Below are 16,180 nucleotides of genomic sequence, written 5' to 3'. Positions count from 1 at the left end.
TGAAATCTGTTGCAGCTATGTGGCTGGCTTCTTTGTTTGAAAGTTGGTATTAAAAAGAAAACTTGAAGTGCTCATCATCAGAGGAATCTTCAGATAGGATATACTGGTATCTGACGACAGTTGGTGCAGTATCTCTTTTTACTTGCAAAGGATTTTAAGAAATTTACATAGATTGCCAAATTTTTTCAGTGTATGTGCTTTCACACTTCACTCTATCCACTTTGTTAAAAGTACACAAATGCAACAGTTCTACCATACCTTTTACATGAAATTTTCTACATTTACTGCATTTGTTAATATTGACAAAAAAATACAATGGGTGCTTGTTAAGATGACTTTTTATTATATGAAAGTGTTCCTAATAATTTGTTATATTGGCTAAATCTCAGATTTTCCCAAATAGAAATTTATTTGGTGCAAGTTTTCATTGTTTTGGAAGGTGTGATGGGAAAATGTGAACATGCATTGACTTAGCTCAATAGATGGGGAAATCTACACATGTAACTCATGCTGTTGTTATGTAAAATTGCTCTGCTCACTTGTCTGTGTTTATCTGAGCTCTATAGAGAACACTATTTGAACAAAACACACTGTGTTATCTTGCTATGCAACTCGTTTATAAGTGACTTCCTGAAGCTGCAGCTCTTTGTCTCCCACTGAGTACTATGCTCTCTGTATGACTGACAGAACTGTCTTGCAAGAAAGAAATGCATAAAATACAACTTAATTGGCCTTCTGTTTATTTCTCAATGTAGCATATTTCCATAACAAATGTGACACTAATGTGAAGATGATGTGCATTGAGTTTTTAAGGAGGTGGATGACTTTGTGACAAATAGCTACCACATCCTTGATGATGGGCAGTGGAAGGCACCCCAACACCCTTGAGATCACTCATTAGGATATTTCACTCTTCAGCCAGAGCAGAAACACCTGGGTCCAAGTTTTGGAACTATATCAGTCTTTATTCTGGAGTTTACTTAAGCTAGACACTGCCCTCCAAAATGCTTATGCTGGTAAGCCAGATAGAGCCTTATTTGGTTGCTCCACCAAGACAGGTGTGTGGAGGTGTGTCCAAGTGTGTGTGTGATGTGAACATACTGTACTGTACAGTTACTTGTAGAATCCAGCTGCTCAGATCTTTCTCTATTTATTCATTGGCTGATGACTGTAGTCCCTCCTCATCATGTCTTTCTCTTTTCCTTTAAATAGTGCCTCCTCACTTCCTGTGCAGCTTCTGTGCTTTTTCCTCTCTTCTTTTTGTGATAGAGCTCTATTTTGAAAACCACAGTGTCAAGACTGGCTTTGCACTCAGGTAAAAGTAACTTTTTTGCTTTGATAAAATCAAAACTTTCAAAATGTTATGACTTTAAAATTATAGATGTTTGAAAGATTTTGTTTTAAGCTTTGCCAACTTTCTCTGTTCTACATGCAACAGGACATCCTCACTGACACAATATACCTCCATTACCGTGTTTAATCTCCATTTACATCCAGGGACCTTTCCAATATCCATTAAACTTCTCATCCAACCTTTAGAGCATTGATTCCTCTAACCATGACTGACCAACCAAGCCAATCTCACCATGAAGAGGCTTACAGGTTTCTGATGAGAGGCCTAAGAGAGCTCGACCTACGGGGAACCTCTGTTCCCTGTAACCTGGTGTTGAATGGAGAGCATGCCTTTCCTTTAGTAATGAACAGCCATGGCCATGTCCTGAAGGCTGCTTCCTGATATGGCAGTGGAAGAATTGTGGTTGTGGGCTATGAGAGCTACTTGTTTACCTTTTTCTGATCTAGTAGAGAATGCTCTAACCTGGCAGAGAGGAGGGGAATCTGGAAATCCCTATGTGGGGGTGCAAAAAGGCATAAAGGCAGTTGCTGATAATCTCAATACATTTATCCATGTTGTGAAAATCTAGATGTTGGTGCTTATGTAACAAATGCCTATGGGGTTGCCTTTCTGAAAGCAGGAGGAGGAGTGCTGATAGGGGGACAAACATGACCCTTCTTGTCCTGCAACTACACACCTAGAAAGTTTTAACTGCAACTTTTGGGATGCTGTCAAGTCAATGACATCTGCTCAAAACAGCCTCGGTGGTATGTTCAGTCAGTATGTGTGTCTACAAGCAGATTGACATGATAACACACTCAAACGCATATCCCTGGAGACCATTTGGTCAAACGAAAAACCATAGATGTGGTAAATAATCTAAAAAAAAAAAAAAAAATTTATATTTTGACAATAATCCTTTCTTTTCTTTTTCATCTTTTACATTTTTTTAAGGACAATAGGGAAATAACATTTTAAATGCTTCCAGGAATGTCCTGCCTGTCATTAAAATTATGCCAATTATCATCTGCAGAAATCATGTTTTGAAAAAATGTTGGAATGTCTTGTGCTTCTGATGAGCAGCCGCCTTTACAACTTGCTGAAACCTGTTGAAGCTATGTGGCTGGCTTCTTTGTTTGAAAGTTGGCCTTAAAAAGAAAACCTGAAGTGCTCATCATCAGAGGAATCTTCAGATAGGATATACTGGTATCTGACGACAGTTGGTGCAGTATCTCTTTTTACTTGCAAAGGATTTTAAGAAATTTACATAGATTGCCAAATTTTTTCAGTGTATGTGCTTTCACACTTCACTCTATCCACTTTGTTAAAAGTACACAAATGCAACAGTTCTGCCATACATTTTACATGAAATTTTCTACATTTACTGCATTTGTTAATATTGACAAAAAAATACAATGGGTGCTTGTTAAGATGACTTTTTATTATATGAAAGTGTTCCTAATAATTTGTTATATTGGCTAAATCTCAAATTTTCCCAAATAGAAATTTATTTGGAGCAAGTTTTCATCGTTTTGGAAGGTGTGATGGGAAAATGTAAACTTGACTTAGCTCAATAGATGGGAAATCTACACATGTAACTCATGCTGTTGTTATGTAAAATTGCTCTGCTCACTTGTCTGTGTTTATCTGAGCTCTATAGAGAACACTATTTGAACAAAACACACTGTGTTATCTTGCTATGTAACTCGTTTATAAGTGACTTCCTGAAGCTGCAGCTCTTTGTCTCCCACTGAGTACTATGCTCTCTGTATGACTGACAGAACTGTTTTGCAAGAAAGAAATTCATAAAATACAACTTAATTGGCCTTCTGTTTATTTCTCAATGTAGCATATTTCCATAACAAATGTGACACTAATGTGAAGATGATGTGCATTGAGGTTTTAAGGAGGTGGATGACTTTGTGACAAATAGCTACCACATCCTTGATGATGGGCAGTGGAAGGCACCCCAACACCCTTGAGATCACTCATTAATATACTTCACTCATCAGCCAGAGCAGAAACACCTGGGTCCAAGTTTTAGAACTATATCAGTCTTTATTCTGGAGTTTACTTAAGCTAGACACTGCCCTCCAAAATGCTCATGCTGGTAAGCCAGATACAGCCTTATTTGGTTACTCCACCGAGACAGGTGTGTGGAGGTGTGTCCAAGTGTGTGTGTGATGTGAACATACTGTACTGTACAGTTACTTGTAGAATCCAGCTGGTCAGATCTTTCTCCATTTATTCATTGGCTGATGACTGTAGTCCCTCCTCATCATGTCTTTCTCTTTTCTTTTAAATAGTGCCTCCCCACTTCCTCTGCAACTTATGTGCTTTTTCCTCTCTTCTTCTTTGTAATAGAGCTCTTTTGAAAACCACGGTGTCAAGACTGGCTTTGCACTCAGGTAAAAGTAACTTTTTTGCTTTGATAAAATCAAAACTTTCAAAATGTTATGACTTTAAAATAATAGCTATTTAAAAGATTTTATTTTAAGCTTTGCCAACTTTCTCTTTTCCTGTGCAACAGGACATCCCCACTGACACGATATACCTCCATTACCGTGTTTAATCTCCATTTACATCCAGGGACCTTTCCAATATCCATTAAATTTCTCATCCAACCTTTAGAGCATTGATTCCTCTAACCATGACTGACCAACCAAGCCAATCTCACCATGAAGAGGCTTACAGGTTTCTGATGAGAGGCCTAAGAGAGCTCGACCTACGGGGAACCTCTGTTCCCTGTAACCTGGTGTTGAATGGAGAGCATGCCTTTCCTTTAGTAATGAACAGCCATGGCCATGTCCTGATGGCTGCTTCCCGATACGGCAGTGGAAGAATTGTGGCTGTGGGCCATGAGAGCTACTTGTTTACTTTTCCTGATCTAGTAGAGAATGCTCTAACCTGGCTGAGAGGAGGGGAATCTGGAAATCCCTATGTGGGGGTGCAAAAAGGCATAAAGGGAGTTGCTGATAATCTCAATACATCCATCTTCCAAGTCTGTGTTGTGGAGGCCTTTAGTGAAAATTTAGATGTTGGTGCTTATGTAACAAATGCCTACGACGTGGGTGAAGACCCAAGAGATTTGGTGGCCTTTCTGAAAGCAGGAGGAGGGGTGCTGATAGGGGGACAAGCATGGAACTGGGCTGCACATAACCCTGGTAAAAACACAATCCTTCAGTTTCCAGGAAATAAAGTGGCAGGGGTGGCAGGGATCTACTTCTGTGACGGATATGCAGCTGCAGAAAACCTGCCAATCTACCCTGAGATCCCATCCTCCTGGAGGTCTTTAGAGTAAGCATATGCTTTTTTTCATTCCATTTTTCAGATTTTTCTTTTCATCAGATAATTATACTTTGCTCTATCTTGTCCCTAAACTGTACCAATGCACAAAATACTACAGAAGTATAACCATTATATCGTATAAATGTTCGTACAGAACTTTGGAAAAGGGCATTTGGGTACTCAGCACCATCTGATTGGAATTTTTTACAGAATGTTTTAAAAGTCAAGGATCTGATCTCTTTGAACGTTTTTAGATTCAAATTGAAAGATCTAGAAAAGGAATATTTAAGGTGTTGTTTTAGCTGATGTTGTTGATTTCATGATTTGTATTGAACCTTTGTACTTTTAGCATTTTTTTTGCCATTTTTTGTTGTAATATTATCTATATTATGTCTGTTTTGATTGATGTGTTCTATGTTTGTGTTGCTGTTCTGTCTTGGCCAGGACTCCCTTGAAAAAGAGATTTTTAATCTCAATGGGACCTTTTTCCTGTTTAGATAAAGGTTTAATAAAAAAATAGTAAACAGTTAATCTTCTTATGAAGTTACTAAGAAACAAAACAAGCCTTTGCTGAAAATCTCATTCCTGAATACTGATACTGTGCATGAAAAATTGTTCATTTTGAAATGATTCTTTATGATTCGTCTCCCCTTTGTGTTTCTGTCTCTATCTTCTTCCCATAATAAAGTGTTGGGAAAAAATTCAAGGAAGACCTGGAGTTCCTGCTCAAAGGGATTTCAGAGTTTGACCTGCAGGGAGATTTTGCAGCCTCTGATTGTCTGGTCCACGGCCCCCTAGCCTTCCCCATTGGTGTCACTGAGGAGCAACATGTGTTCTTGGCAGGATCCTATTTTGGGCGGGGACGAGTCATTGTGGTGACGCATGAAGCTCTTCTGCAAAATGAGGTGCACTTTGATTTAGTTGAAAAATAAATATTCATAATTTTAAGGAAGCAAATGATGAAAATTCCTCTTTCACCTATAAAATACATACAACTTACAGAAACTTTTTGTTGGTTAAATAAATGGTAAAAAATTGTAAAAATTGATGATATCTCCTAAGTTATTAACGACTATTTTTTTATTTCAGACAATGGCATCGTTTTGGAAGAATGCAATTCACTGGCTGGACCAAGACCGAAATGGGGTCATTGGTTTTGAACCAGAAATCAAAATGTTATCCAACATAGGATTAAAGTGTGAGAAGACAAAGTTTAGGCAAGACCTAAGTGTGTTTGTGTGTGATGCATACAGCGACAAACATGTAGAGGAAATCCAAAACTTTGTGGCAGAGGGAGGAGGGCTACTGATTGGAGGACATGCCTGGCACTGGGCCTCAACACACTTTGGACAAAACCCAATGCAAGACTTCTCAGGTATGTTAATGAACCACAAGATTTGGAGATTAAATAATAACCATCAGGCAGCCTCTCTGAGACAATAACATAGGAATGCATGTTGTATGTCTGCGGAGGTGTATGTCTACCTCTGCTGGATGTGAATGTACACCGGACACTTAAAAGGCAAATGGTGTGTGCTAAGTGAGAGAAAAATGGTAAACATTGGGGACACAACACATGCAATTTTGTATTTCCTGTTTCAGGAAACAAGATCCTGAACAAAATGGGCTTGAGCTTGCTGTCGAACACAATTAATAAAGGTTCCTGCAAGCCTGTTCAGCTGAGCCAGGCCAGACAATTACACTTTCGCCATCTTCTGCGTCGCTTCGCTCATCATGTCACCGAGGGCAAAGGACTTACCAAAGAAGAGGAGGAACGCCTTAAAAGACTGGGAAAAGAGATTAGCAACTTCTTGAACATGAAGGCTTATGATAGATTCACCTACTCACAGGTTCTGTCCATCCTCACTGACATCTTGAAGAAGCAGGGCATACCACAGGTGGGCAACATGAAGTTTTGTCAAATAATTTTATTGTATGGTAAGTCTACTAAATTCTGTGAGTCAGACATACATATGTGGAATAAAAGTTATTTCAAAGCAATACTGACAAAACATGTAAATACTGAGAAATATAATACAATTTTAATAATGACAATTTTTGAATAGAAACTGATCTGCAACAAATGCTGTCCTGTAAGCTGACAGAAACCCAGCTGTGATAGCTGCTTATTTAGTTTGCATAAGTGGACATAATGGACAGAGAATGTAGGACTGAAAAGGCAAATGGATCCTTTTTTATTGCAACAAATTTCTCTGTGTTGAGTTGGGTGGAGTCCTTAAATATTGAGAAGTGAATGTGTACAAATGTTAAGGAAACTTTGTCAAGGAAACAATCAAAACCATGGATAAGAAACCTCTAGGAAGATTAGGGGAGTCATCAGCAGTTACACGGCAAAACATCTGGACAGTACTCTGTTGCATTTGTGAGTGTGACTGGGCTTGCCTTGAAGCCACTTTATAGTTTGTCTGATTTTGACCAGTATGATACCGTACAGACCAGAGGAAGAAAGGTTTTTCTTTATGAATATTCTGGTAGAGATTCCAGGCTACTATAAGGCCAATCCTAGCCCTCATTTTGGTGACATGTCAATGTTTTTGTCCTCTTAAAGGACATCATTGGCTCTTGTGTTGTGTAAAGATCTTGATCCTGATATTAGATACAGAATGGTTTGTGAAGCTATTCCACAGTCCTACACGCACTTTAGCTGTATATGTTGGTAACATATTTCATCCCTCCATTCCTTACGCTGATCTGGTGATGACTGATGATTTAAACTTAAACAGTTTGTTTTTGCCAGTGGATTGTGGTCTGAAGAGATGACATGAGAACACCTGAACAAAAGAATTGAAGCTCTCCATGATGCCTTAGTGTTTCTATGGTTTAATTTAACATATGTATGAGGAAATTAAACTTACCTTACAGGTACAATGCAGTGACAGTTGTCCTGACTTGATGAAGTAGGAGTCACCAAACTAACACCATAGTGTTACGTAATACAAAAGCTGCACAAGAAAATGGCTAAACTTAGTCTGTTTAATGCGTGTCTTTGCTGTCACAAAGTACCAAATACCCTGTTAATGTTTTGCATTTTCTGCATTCATGATAGTATATCAGGGATTAAATCAGTCTTCTGATTGAAAGATGACCACTCTGCCTCAGTCACATGTTCTTTTTATACTTATCCAGTTCTAAACTATTGGCATTCAATCAACCAACAACTTCATATGCTCTATATTTCAAGGTGAGTGAGCAGAACCCTGTGACCAGTCCCAAAGACCACCTGCTCCTCAGCGTGGCAACCACAGTTTTCAATGTGTCCCTAAACCAGAATGCCCTGCTGCCCTACCTCATCAAAGATAACCCATCAATGCCTGTTGTCTACAACCAAAGGATCAAGATTAGTGCCCAGACAACAGGTCAGATCTCACTCATGTGAACAAATGAGTGCAATACAAAATTCTAAATATGTCTCTGGATAGTGTGGTGTGTAAAAGTTGCAATGCATTACATAATCATGAGAAAATAAAATCTCCCCTCTGCCTGTTTCACATGCATGCATTTAATACCTTTTGGCTCTGCTGGTGCAACAGATAAAAACGAGTGGATCAGCACAGGTCTGTACCTCTCCCCTGGCATGAAAACCTACATCATCATACCTCCAAAGCTTCTTAACAAGAGATGGACGGTATAATACTTAATTTCAAATGATGATAGTGCAAATTGTGATCCTGTCAACGTTTAGCTAATTCAGGCTGCTATGTCAAGTCCTTTTTGTCAAGTAATCTAACAATGAAAAGGGAGAAAATGGCTTGTTAATCTGGGGGAAGATGCCATGCTGGCAAAGTTCTTTCAAAGAAAAGTTCTTTTATTAATGCAAATTACAAAATTAAATGTAGCTAAAACTTTTGCTGCCTGAATTTGTGCTGACGTTAAAGGATTATCTTTATAGGTAACTTTGAAAATGAGGAAATTAAATGAAAATCTCCCTAAAGTTTTAGTTTTCTAAAAATTTGAATTTTATGGCAAACGTGGCATGTATTAGTCATATACCATTCTTAACTCACATACTACACATCAGTGTTTCGGTTCATCTCTGTATCACTACTCACAAACCTGTCATACAGCGTTAGTATAAGTAGTAACATACTCTTTGTCATCCACAGATCCAGATTGGCTGTCAGTCTGACAAACTGAATCATAAAGAGTTAAAGAGAGCAGCTTCTGTTTGTAAGAAGTTCCCCATAACCTCAGAGGTGATGCAGGTGTGGAACCTGTGGGGGGGACTCATTTACCTGGTGGCTCCAGCTGATATAAAAGTGGACGGGGAAGAGGTCATTGTGCAGGTGGCAGTGTCTGCCCCTTACTACAAGTCTGGTAAGTGTGAGTCACTATCTGCTCACACTGTATAAGGCTTTGTGCTGAGAATCAAATTTCTCATAAAAAATATAATATTAGGACATGAACAACTTTATGATCGTATTACCAGATCAGTTTGTTTGTTGGAGAAATGTGTTGATGGGTACATAATGATCCTTCAGCCACCCTCCAATTCCCCCTGTTTTGTGAACGATTAACTTTAAGTTGCTATCTTTACAAAACAGGATGAACCTGCATCTACGCTTATAAGACAAACCTGTGTGTGTGTGTGTGTGTGTGTGTGTGAATGTGTTGCAGGAAAAATCAAGTATTTTACTTTATTGACATATAACAGAGTGTTTTAATCTGCTCGTATCATGAGCTACTGTAAGTTACTGTAGTAAGTGTCCAACGTCTCTGATGAAGATGCAGTTTTTTAGAAACAGCCTCAATAATAATGTCTCTATAATAATAATGTTTAAAGGCTCTGTTTTCATCACAACACTCCGCCTTGGTTCACTTCAGGTGTGACAACAGAAGATAACTGGTCCTTGCTGCGTGCAGCTCCTTCACCATGGGCAGAGTTAGAGTTTGACAACATCATTCTCTCTGTACCATCACATATTGTTCGTGAGCTCGAGCGTCCTCAAGAGGTGGAAAAACTCTGGAATGACGTCATGGAGGGAGTTGCAGATCTGGCTGCTATACCACACAAATTCAGCCCCAAAGAACGCATCGTAGCTGATGTGCAGATTTCTGCCGGTAAGTTTGCTTATCTGACACATCTACTTATATGCAGAAATAAAAGTTCTCCTTTGGCACTCAGGGGCATTGAGTCTTTAGCTGCACGTGTTTTGAAGTGTCCAACAAGGGAGGTTTACATGTGCTGAGTAGGATTGTTCAGGATGCTTGGAAGTATCTTGAACATCTATCACCAGTCTTTAGTTCTATCACCAGAGCACAAACTGCCTCCCTTGTCAGGTTGCTTTGTTGTTGCATAATAAAGCTGCATAAAGGCTCATGTTCTCCACCATGAAATGATGCAACATAGTCCAACTGAGAAGGTTCTCAACCTCCTCACTGAATTATGTGGAATCTGGTCTTTTTTAAAATAACTGTCATATTTCTCAGTTTTTGTCATAATTGCAAACTCATAGGCAGTTGTAGTCTTCAACAACTGCCACATCAGTCCTTGAGGTGGAGTCTTCTGTAGTCAGTGACACCTCTCTGCACTCCTCCTCCTGTTTCTTCCTGTTACAGCACACAAGAGTAACTTCACCATAGAAATTCTGCAGATGACATGACTGTGATCTGTTCCTGAAGTCTGACAAATAAAGGGTGAAAATGAAGGTCAATACAACAGTGCTTTGTGGTGCTCTCTATGAAGTTGATCTAAAAAGTGCTTTGATAATAGATGGGACAGGGATGGGTGGCAAGAACTGGGTAAAGAAAGACGGACACTGTGGTTGCTTGCACAGTTGAATTGAACCACTGTCCCTGTATACATGCCTGAGCAGAATCAAGGTATTGACAGGAGGATGTCCGACACCATGATGCTGTGGACTGTGTGAGTAAACATTCAAAAGATTCTACCCCTGTAACGTACTCTGTGTGAAAAAATCGTATTTGCAAGTATACCTACATTCACAGCACAGATGCTCTCTTTAAGTGTCTTGAATGGGATTTTGTCTAATGACACTACAGTTATAAAATCAGGTCTTTATTAGAGCAGAGTAAAACATGGAAAGGTTTTAGTTTCAATGAGTTGACACGTAGTCTCAGTGGGCTTATTTTCAGCCATGATGCATTGTTGCCATCTGAAACGGAAAAATATGTGAATGAGATCAGTTTTATTAGTTCAATAAAACATTTGTTTTCATAAAATGATGTAACAACATGCAACTTTAGAGCATGTGCAGAGAGCACCTAAATCCAGGGGAGTCCAATTGACTGCATGCAGAATCACTTGCAGTGATTCCATCGCCAGCCAGGTTATCTGGGTGTCAGTCAGGTTTTCAGAAGTTCAGTTTTGTATAACCTGGGACAGACTAACATATTTTTTTTTTTTTTTTTTTTTCTCCCTTGTCCTGTTCAGCATTATGGCAGCAGAATTGTAGTCTGAATACCTTTGATGCCAAACAGATTTGCTTTGCCAAGGGAAGTTTTATAAATGTAAAGCTCCCCTTGATGCCCATTTATTTATTTCTGTTTACAATATATGACATGTAATAGAACTGAACCGGACCGGGGGACAAGGAAAGAAGAAGAGGAAAGAAGAGGAAACAGAACAAAAATAGAAACAAAAACCAGACAACCAGCTGCTACACCTGTAAAAAACAAAACAGACAACAATCCATGGCCTCTGAGGGGAATCCAGCCTTAGCGCCACCAGGAGCACCTGAAAGCAGACAAGCAGAGAAAAAACAAACACACAAACAAACAAAAACAAGCACAAGAAGCGGTAATCGCATACAACACAGCTGTGGAGAGATGACCTGAAACCACAGGATAACACATAAACTGCTTAGCGAGCATGCTACTGGGCTAATAAATGTGTGTGTGTGTGTGCGTGAGAACATGCATCATCCATGGCACAGGATCTACATGGTAACCGTGGTTAGTTATGAGTGTATAAGTGTACAAGGCCACAATCCACAGCCCCCCCCCAGCAATCAGAAGCAGGCAGAGAGGGCCACAAGACCCAGGCCACCAGCAGCCCCCACGGAGCACAGAACCCACGAAGCCCACCGCAGGGACAACCACGCATCCACCCAGAAGACTGCAGAGGAAGCCCCCGGACAGAGCCCCCATAAGCATAGGGCAGAGGCCCTCAGAGAGCCAGGGGCAACAGCCCACCGACCCCGCCAGGTCCCAGCCGCCCAGACATGGGCCGTGCACTGGACCCGGGCCCCGGGAGCCCGAGCGCCCCCAAACCCCCCGGCAGAGGCCCCACCCAATACCCAGGAGGGCCAAGTGCCCCAGACAGCCACGCAGTGGGTCAGCGCCTGCCCCAGCGCCCCTGGCCAAGTGCCCTGGGAGTCAAGACGTGCCCACAGGTGGGTGAAGTCGCGAGCAGCGGGGAGAGGCAACGCCGCCCCCCCATCGGGAGAAGCACAGGCAGGCCAGGCGACAGCAAGTCCCAGATCCAGGCCCAATCATCACCACACACACTTTCACGTCCCATACATCCACACATCCTCCCTCCCTCGACTCTGCTGGGGTGTAGCGCAGCGGGCACACCAGGGGGCCAGCAGCCCCCCAGCCACCACAGACCCCGAACCAGCAGAACAATTAATTAATCCTCTTGGCCCCTCCCGCCCTGAGCAGCAACCAGGAAGCAGGGGTGTGGGAAGAAGACCCCTCCCCTCACCCTTCTGGCTCTTCAATATTTTCTAATAGTGAGCGATTAAAATTGAGGGGCAGCCCAACTTGTAGGACTGGGAGCGCGGCCCTCTGGGCAGCCTACATACCCAAAGAGCCCCGCCCACCAGATGCCACTCAGTGTAACCACCCCCCAAGACCTAATGTGTGTGTGTGAGTGTGTGTTTGATAAGTAGTAATGTCTAAGGTGTAATTAAAACAGGGGCGGGGAACTGCAGAGTGCAACCAAAGGGGACCACCTACGTGGCCCCATCCACTACACCCCACCGAACACACACGCCCCCAAAACCCTTCATGTGTGAGTGTGTGCTGTGTACAGGAGCCTGAAGGGAGAGGGGTATGGGGATATACACCAGGGGAGCTACTCTCCCCCGGAGAAGGCAGCCAGGGACTGGCTGCAATAGGCATCCCCGCTACCTGGGAGCCAACCCAGGGCAGGAGGGGCTGATGTCCACCAGGCTCGGGGCCTGCAGCGACCATATTGCGGGAGCTACTCTACCCCCAGAAGGTACCCATCCCGCCCCACCCCACCCCGGAGGACCTCTACAAACAACAAACAAACAACAACAAAAAACAAACAAACAAACCTCCCGGTCACACCAGTCGCAGCAGCCCGGGCCTGAGACCCACCATCACACAGGCCACCCCCCCCCCCCCCCCCCCCCCCCCCCCAACCGGGGAAAAGCACCGCCCCCCCCCCCACCGCACGCCCCAACACCCTGAAAAAAAACAACCATCTGCGGACACCTTGGAGGTCCCAGAGCAACAAGCCCGGCACCAGGACCTGCACCAACCCACCCATACTGTGGCGCGTCCAGGACAACCCAGCCCCTCCAGGCACAGGCAGGCCCCCCCCCCGGGCGCAAGGCAGCGCCCAGCCACCAGGGCCCAGGCCCAGCACCACCACCCATGCCGGAGCGGCCCAGCCACCCGGCATAGAGCCAGCAGCCACCACCCCAAGGCCTCTAAGTGACCCTGCCCCACACCGCAAGACAGTCCCACCCGCAAGCCCCCAAAACTGCCCTCCAAGCCCGACACACAGTCCCCCCCAGCAATGACCAACCCGGTCCCCACGACCCGCGAGACCACCAGACGCCCGAAGCCACACAGCCCCCCCCAGCACACACCCAACCGCCCAGAGCGACGGGACAGCAACCCACCACCACCACTATGTGATAAAGCTAATCAGCGGGAACCAGAGAGAGTTAAATTCAGCCAATTGATGTTTTGAGGAGGCAGACATTGTTTCCATGCTAATATAATCTAAAAGAAAATTTCTAAACTGGTTAATACACAGATTGTTCTTCGCTTTCCAGTTCATGAGAATAGTTTTCTTTGCGATACATAACACTGTGAGAACCATGTGTGCTGAGTTAATTTCCATGTTGATGTTGTCTAAGTCACCCAGTATGCACAGTGTGGGGCATGCAGGGATGCTACACTTTAGCCATGTTGATAGGTCCGCACAGACTTCAAGCCAGAACTTCTGGACAGGCGCACAGAACCACAAAGCGTGTGCATAATCATCAGGTGTGTTATCTGTGCAATGTGAGCAGATGTTTGAGTGTGTCAGACCCATCCTGAACATCCTTTGTCCTGTATAGTGTGTTCTATGAAGGATTTTGTATTGTATGAGCTGTAAATTAGAATTCTGAGTCATTCTGAAGGTGTTCAAACATATTTGTGGCCAGAAGCTATGACTAGAACTGATGGATAAATCTGCCTCCCATTTTGAGGATGGAAGAGACATTGTGTCATCTATTTTAGACAATAATTTATATATTTTTGATAGTAGACTAACATATTTACATGTGTCTTAAAAGTCTGGCTTTGGTCTGACCAAGACAATAATTCGATTTATTTGTAATGTGGATTTTTTTTCTTTTTTCTAACTGGACAGATCACGTGGGAAAGTGGTTGTGGAGTTCCTATATATAGTGCCAAAAAAAAAAATTTTTTTTTTCTCTATCCAGGTTGGATGCATTCAGGCTATCCCATCATGATGCACTCTTCTATAGCATCTGAGCTGGTCAGACCAGAAGATGCTAAGACCAAAGGCATCTGGGGAGAAATTCATGAACTGGGACACAACCAACAGAGAAGTTGCTGGGAGTTTCGACCACACACTACAGAGGCCACATGTAACCTGTGGTCAGTGTATGTGCACGAGGAGGTGCTGGGACTCGACAGGAGAAAGGTGGAGTCATTCTTTCTTTTTCTTTTTTTTCCCATCAAAGTAGGAAAAATGTTATGTTTCACTTTATTAATTTTAACTATCATTGATACATTGTAAAATAATTTTGGAATTTTTTATGTGAAACAAAATAGAAGTCTGTTGGAGGACTTGAAAAGTTTTCCAGTATGGTCAGACAGAGAGCAGAGCTGAAAGTTGAGCTGAAATCCTAAGTGTCCTAATAAATGTTGAAATATAATGGAGACAAGGGAATATTATTTACCTGTAGTTTTTATCATGTCATGCACATCTTCATAGTTTTTTTTTTAATAGACTATTTAAATGTCCTTAATACAGGCTCATCCGTCGATGACCTTAGAAAAACGCGAGCGCCGTGTAAAAGAGTATGTTCAGGAAGGCAGGAAGCTCAGCGACTGGAACGTTTGGACTGCCCTGGAGACCTACCTGCAGGTGAGAGAAAACATGTATATTACATTCTGCACAGAAAACGTGCTGGGCTCTCACTTCAGTCTGAATTACTACTGAAGTACTGGTCTACAAAAGCAAAAAAAAGCTAAGAAGGCTGAAGTAGTCTTGTAGACAGCTATAGATGAAAAAATTTGCGTTTTGGGATCAGGACAAAATATTGTTAAAATTGGCCTCACCTTATCAGTTGGTCGTTTGTCACCCTGAGCTCTGTAGGTTAGCTTTACTTTGTGAGCCTGAGTTCTAGGCTAATATATTCATGTTAGTATTGTAGTTTACAGTACAGATAATACCACCTCCCTGTCACACAAATGTTTAATACAAATTTAATCACTCTCCAATTTATAATATTTACAGTTTAATCACAGCAGGAAAACCAGACTAACGGGTCACATTAATGCAAATACTTAATATTCCCTTGGTGCATTCATGCCTGTACCCACAGTTATCACCTAAAACACGCTTTAATGCCTGCTGTGAGTGAAACAGACATGCGTGAGAAAAATAAGACATTCTGTTGTTTCTAACTTTCTCTCTGAATCACAGCTATAAAACTGTGTGTTACATCTCTCTCTCTCTACCTGTCTTCTTTCTCGTAGCTGCAAGAAAAGTTTGGCTGGGATGCCTTTAAGAAGGTGTTTGTCACCTACCATGGCATGAGTAACTTTCCCAAGGACAACGAAGAAAAGATGAACTTGTATGCTGAGATATTCTCTCAGTCTGTGGGGATGAACCTGACTGGATTCTTGAAGGCCTGGGGATGGCCCATCAAAAGAGCCACTGAGGAGAAACTCTCCAACCTGCCACTCTGGAGTGATCACCCCATGGTCCAGTATGACTGAGCGAGTGCTGAGTGGCTGGTGTGAGGGTTTGGGTTAGGGTTGATATGTTGTAATGAACTATTTGTATTCCTGTTATTATGGGTAGTTATTTAGAATAATCTCTAGAATAACCATAATGTCTATTCTTATCAAGAAATTGCATGCATTTGATAATGATCTTCTGTTTAATGGTGTATATGAGATTAATGAAAAGATGGAAATGTTCTGTGAGAGGGAAGTAACTTTGAAGAAGATTAGATCATTTACTTCACAAACTTAAACTGCACAGAAAGAGATTGTTAAAAGAAAGATCTTCTGACTATGTTGATTTATTATACTTTATTATAAATGTTTAAATTTAAACATCTAATGACGAAACAA

The 16,180-nt window shown here is 42.0% G+C and overlaps 1 protein-coding gene across 1 annotated transcript; it reads left to right on the top strand.

The window, feature by feature from the left end:
- Window positions 1-3,955: 3,955 nt before the first annotated feature.
- LOC140314640 (TRPM8 channel-associated factor homolog) lies at window positions 3,956-16,079 on the top strand. Its single transcript, XM_072392961.1, has 11 exons — window positions 3,956-4,630; window positions 5,310-5,526; window positions 5,711-5,996; window positions 6,224-6,519; window positions 7,824-7,998; window positions 8,173-8,267; window positions 8,746-8,956; window positions 9,464-9,700; window positions 14,293-14,516; window positions 14,850-14,963; window positions 15,578-16,079. The coding sequence occupies exons 1-11, from the start codon at window positions 3,984-3,986 to the stop codon at window positions 15,818-15,820; spliced, it is 2,745 nt and encodes a 914-aa protein (XP_072249062.1). The 5' UTR covers window positions 3,956-3,983; the 3' UTR covers window positions 15,821-16,079.
- The last annotated feature ends 101 nt before the right edge of the window (window positions 16,080-16,180 follow it).

The sequence above is a fragment of the Leuresthes tenuis genome, unplaced genomic scaffold (genome assembly GCF_036924035.1).
Source record: "Leuresthes tenuis unplaced genomic scaffold, fLeuTen1.0.hap1 SCAF_9, whole genome shotgun sequence".
NCBI lineage: Eukaryota > Metazoa > Chordata > Actinopteri > Atheriniformes > Atherinopsidae > Leuresthes > Leuresthes tenuis.
The sequence above is the reverse complement of the archived record's forward strand: the minus strand, read 5'-3'. Positions and strand labels throughout refer to the sequence as shown.